This window comes from Teleopsis dalmanni, chromosome X, assembly GCF_002237135.1.
Source record: "Teleopsis dalmanni isolate 2A chromosome X, ASM223713v2, whole genome shotgun sequence".
NCBI lineage: Eukaryota > Metazoa > Arthropoda > Insecta > Diptera > Diopsidae > Teleopsis > Teleopsis dalmanni.
Genome location: NC_051848.1, coordinates 95,064,261 through 95,070,080, shown reverse-complemented (window position 1 = coordinate 95,070,080; position 5,820 = coordinate 95,064,261). Strand labels below are relative to the sequence as shown.

The 5,820-nt window shown below is 26.2% G+C and overlaps 1 protein-coding gene across 1 annotated transcript in view; it reads right to left on the bottom strand.

Annotated features, from left to right (window-relative positions):
- Window positions 1-1,418: 1,418 nt before the first annotated feature.
- The window catches only part of LOC119688720 (neurogenic protein mastermind-like), a 40,509-nt gene continuing 36,107 nt past the window's right edge, over window positions 1,419-5,820 (bottom strand). Inside the window, exons 10-11 of the mRNA XM_038103387.1 lie at window positions 1,765-2,235; window positions 1,419-1,667 (exon numbers count right to left, since the gene is read on the bottom strand). Of these exons, the coding sequence (XP_037959315.1) occupies window positions 1,636-1,667; window positions 1,765-2,235 (503 nt within the window). The 3' untranslated portion in view covers window positions 1,419-1,635. The remainder of the gene's footprint in view (window positions 1,668-1,764; window positions 2,236-5,820) is intronic.

Sequence of the window (5,820 nt, the reverse complement as noted above, 5' to 3'; positions counted from 1 at the left end):
TGAAAAGTACACAAACTCTAAAAATTGTTGAATTGTTTCGGACTTTTTTTAATGTATTGTTCGTTTAGTGTTTTTTAACAAAGATGACAAACAGTACACTATGTTTTGTACTTTAGTGTTTGTTTTCGTTCACTGGTTTTTACTAATATACGTTGTCAGCATAATAAATGAATCCAAATATTGTATTTAAACTTCTTACAACATATAAGAGTTCCAGTATACCGATTCATAATTTTAATATAAAATCGATTGGAAATCTAAAAGATTTATGTAAATGTTAAAAATAAAGTGTTTTTAAATTTTTGTTATATTATATACAATTTGAACAAATACTTTTTACATACATAGACATAAAATTTCAAGTTAATATATGTTGAGAAACAAAAAAACAGAAAAATGTTGAAAAATATGTTGTTGTAATTCGTCACACTCTACACACACACACAACAGAAGTTGTTCCAACAGAAGTGGTCAGTTACTTTTAATAATAGATATTAATGAATAAATTTTGAAAGGTTTCTATAACAACTGGGTATACGTCCCAAAACCAGTTTTTTCTAATCGAAAGCTCGCTCTTCCCAACAGAACCAAAACTAAGAATATAGTATAACTGATTACAACAGCGAAAAAGGCTTTTCATTTAGGACATTGAGCTGTTCGCTCTTGAAAATAATTTGATAACACTCAGTGTCAACATTTATAAAGTAAGTTTCTATTAAAGCGTAAATCTTAAAACAAACTTTGAATTGAAATCTCAATAATTACTTAAAAGAAATGCTTCACTACGCACAAAACAAATATGTTGTCTTAAATTCACTCCGTTTTATATTCATTTGTATTAAAATGCAAATTATATACTCTTTTTATTATCATACATATCTTTTCCCCCGTTTATATTAACAAACCCAACCTTTCTGTCTACTTTAAAGTAAACATTAATTTTTTCGTTCTTATTTACTATTTTCTTCTCTATTTATATATTTTGAAAGTTTTTTTTAATTAAGTCTCTTATTAATAAACAATATAAATCGATTTGCTAATAAAATCGTGTATTCTAATAAAGTTTTTAATTTTAATACAAATCATACTATATTAAAATATTTTGAATATGTGTAGTAAATATTGTGTCTGATTATTTTAAATAAAAATATATTTTTATATATAAACAAAACTATTTTTAAAATATTGTATTTTGTGTCATCAAGTTTTTCATTCATAGTAATATACAATACTTTTTATTTATACTAATTTTGTATTAAATGCTTTAATAAGTTTTAACAGTATAAGACTATTGCACCTGTTGAGTTACATATTGTAAACATAATAAAAAAATTTTATATAAACAATTCTGCACTATTTTTAACATATATATTTTTTCTCTATTTATTTTTTTTTTAATTGCATTTCTTTAACTTGTGTTTGCAATTTCTATTTTTATAGCTTTCCTTTACAATATATTTATTGATTTTTCTATTTGGATGTTGTTGTTAGCGTTATTATACGTAAAACATTAGACACATTTTTACGTTACGTTATACGTAACATAACAACTATTTTTAACGACTCATTTTTTTAACTCATATATCCGTAATCGAAGTCGTCGTATATGTATGGGTGGAACATAAAATTTTAAGGTCACCTCGTGGCACTGCTTCCGAAAAAATCTTCTGAAAAATTTAAAAATAAAAAAAAAATAATTTTACAATTATTTAATAATTTAAATGTTAATATAACGTGTAATAAACTATATTTTCTAAAACTCACGTGCGTCAAAATTAAAGTTCATTGTTGGATCTGGTGGTGTATGTAATAGTGAATTACTATTATTACCGCAACCATTACCACCAACGGTAACGCCATTACCACCACTGGGACCATTACCGCAACTTCCCCCGCCTCCACCGTTATTACCAGTTTGCTGCTGTTGTAAGCTAGCCAATGTATTTGCATTCACATTATTACCACCACAATTGCTAGCATTACCACCAATCATTGGTCCCATACCACTTAGTGGGCTCTGTGGTGTGATAGCACGTAAGCCGCCAGGTACAACATTACCAGTAACACCGCCATTATTACCGCCACCACCAGGCACACCATTACCACCGGCACCACTCGCATTCGCAGCAGCTGCAGCTGCAGCGGCCGCTGCCGCATTCTGTTGTTGTGCACGTCCACTAACAACCGCGCGGAGTTCTTGTTTTACAAATTCAGAAGAGTTAGAAGTGTTACCAGCTGTAAAAAAGAATAACATAGTATTTAAATCCCAATCGAAATTTCGAATTTTATATATACCATTTAACACAAATTAAGTACAAAACGTAGTATGCAAATATTGATCACATTAATTTCGCTTATAATATATTTTTTTTGTTTTTATTATATACAAATTATTACTTGCCATACAATTATAGCAACTCAAAATAAGACATAACAATATCAAGACAATAATAATTAATTAGACAAAATAAGAGATAATAAAAATATAAAATAGAAAGACGATAATATACATAATATACATGGATAGACATTAAAAAAATAAATTGTAAATATGATATGGTTTTATATAGAATCAACTGATTATATTTATTTGTAACTTTTTGGTATAGACTAACTACAAACAAACATACTTTTAAGATCCCAGTAGAAAAAGTGGTCTTCGAAGACATTGTCTTCAAGACGGTCTTTGATACCGCGTCCGCATGTTCAAGCAAATTTGCAATACAATTGCTCAAAACATGAATGTAAATACTCTTTCTTTGCTTTCTCTCTCATTTTTAGTGTTCATAGCAACGTATTTGAATTTTGCCTCAGATGACGCTATGTTGTATAAATGAAGTGACGCAATAATTTTGAAGTGTAGTGAAATAAATATTAAAAAAATCAAAATGAATAAAGAAACAAAATCATTAAACTATGAAATATTAAAAAAAAAGAAATTAAATCAAAACAAATGAAATATTGACTTAGTTCCTGGAAAATATATTGATATTAATATTGAAGACAATAATTCCAGTAAAAGTTGTTTTAGAAACGAAACAAAGGATGTTGAAAATAAAAAAACTGAAAACACTTGTGAAAAATTAGCTGTTATATTTAAAAAACACAGGATTAAAAGGCGTTGTGGTAATGATATTTTGGAACTCTTAAGATCAGAAGGTTTAATTGTACCAAAATCCTCTTCAACGCTTTTGAAAACAATTGATAATAGCGAAATGCTATAAATTATTTTATATTAGTTTTAGTTAATTTTAGATATGCTAAGTTATATTAAGTTAATTATTTAAATTTATTTTCATTATGTTTAATTTAATTTATTATTACTGTCTTAATAAAATTTATAATAATTTATAATAAAATTTATAATTTACTTCTAAAACTTTTAATTTTGAATGTAATGTAAAAAATTATTATATAAAATAAATAAAAGAACAAAATACAACAATTTCTTTCTACTTATTTAAAGAGAAAATTGAAATTTATTTAAAATTTAAAGAGCGCAATAAAAGAGTAGAAATAAAAAAAGGGTGAAAAAATTATATGAGCACTGCACTAAGAGCGCACAATTTTCTGTCGAATGCGTCCGTTATGCAAGACATGGTCTTCGAGACGGTCTTCGAGACATGTACGCAAAAATTCATTGAAGACATTTGGCTAATTTGTATGAAAGTGTCTTCAAAGACCGTCATACATTTGGATCGATCGGTCTTCATGTATGTATCCATGTCTTGAAGACGTCTTCGATGACGGATCGATCCGTTTTCTACTGGGATCTAATATAAAATACGTATACAATACATTTTAAAATTTATTTATTTTTTAAATTTAACTATTTTTTATTAGGAACTGTTTTAGATAAGTATATATGATAAAATTACTATTTTTGGCTTTCGTCAAATTTGACTTAAACAAAAATAAAGAAAGAATAAATATAGAATATAACTTATTTTGTGTGTGTGTGTGTGTGTGTGTGTCTCATATGTTTAATATATTTTTTTTAAATATATATATATTAACTGCCAATATGTTTGAATTCTTACATAAACTAAAATTTATTTAAAAACTTAATTTAATAAACCAACATACCAATAATGTGTTTCGCATTACATATAAAACAGCTACAAACATATTTTATGGATAATAAAAGAAATATATGTGTTTTTCTTTAAATAACTCACCCAAGACACGGCAGATAATTTCAAGATATATTTAAATAAAAAGACAACAATTACATATATTTAATATATAACTTAGTTTAGGTTAGAACCTTGTAAATATGTAGAATCAAGACTTTAGCTTCTTTTTTGAATATTTATATACCGAATCAAAACATAAAAGATTTAATTAGGAATAACTTAATTTTAAAAAATTAATATTGGCAATTAGTTAAAACATATAAATAACAAATAATTTAATTAACATAAAAAATATATTTCAAAGAAAAAAAATAATTTCCGTTTGATGGTTATGTTGAAATATTTCTCTGTCCTTCGTATTTAATTTGTTTAATAAAAAACCTTATTAAAAATTTTTTTATTATATCAGTATCATGAAGATGACTATGGATCATAGTCGAAATATGGGTAATACTGAACTATTTTTTAGAACTAAGTTAAAAAGTTGCATATTACTTAACATTGACAAAAAAATATATAAAAAAACATATATAAAAAAATACTTACTAATGTAAATAATACGACTTAATTAATTAAGATTAATGAAAATATCTATTCATAATTTATATTTTTGATTATTAATTTATTATTATTATTAATTTATTACTAATTTTTAATTTATTATTTTTGTTTTTTCTTTTTAAAAAAAAATGTTTTTGAACAAAGTTTTTTAAATTTATTTTGATAATTAATTTTTATTTCTAGTTCTGATAAATATGTAGTGTAAATTTTTAAATAATAAATCAAATATTAGTAAATATTCATAACAAACATAAACTACTGAAATATAAAAGTATAATTATTAATTAAATGTATTATAAAATCAATAGTTTTATAAAAAAGGATTATGTATTAATATAAATTAATAAATATTACATATGTACATATAGATACAGTTACGTCTTAATACACTGATATATTTGAATCTTTATAGGTTATATATAAAGATATTTATCTATATAAAATGAACTGCATATATTTATCTAAATACAATCAATACAAAAGTGAATTTAATTATAGATAAAAATTAACTGCTTTAAAAAAATATATAACACATCTTTCAATAATGTGTGTGACTAACTAATTAAAACACATTTTTTTTCCAAAATTCGTTTTTATTTATCAACATACTCCCCTTTTAGGGAGATACAATCATTCCAACGCTTTTGCAATCTTTCGATACCGCCTTTGTAAAATGATTTTTCTTTGCCGTCAAAATAGGTCTTAGTTTCGGCGATTACTTCATCATTTGAGCCAAATCTCTTACCACGGAACATCTTTTTGAGGTCTGCGAAGAGCCAGTAGTCGCTGGGGGCCAGATCTGGAGAATACGGTGGGTGCGGCAGCAATTCGTAGCTCAATTCGTTCAATTTTGCCATCGTTTTCATCGACTTGTGACACGGTGCATTGTCTTGGTGGAACAAAACTGTTTTTTTCGCCATATGCGGCCGTTTCTTTGCGATTTCGTCTTTCAAACGCTCCAATAACACTATATAATAGTCGCTGTTGATGGTCTTCCTCTTCTGGAGATAAGCGATGAATATTATTCCATGCGCATCCCAAAATACAGACGCCATAACCTTACCAGCCAACTGCTGCGTCTTTGGTCGCTTTGGGCGGTTTTCACCGGCTGCATGCCACTCAG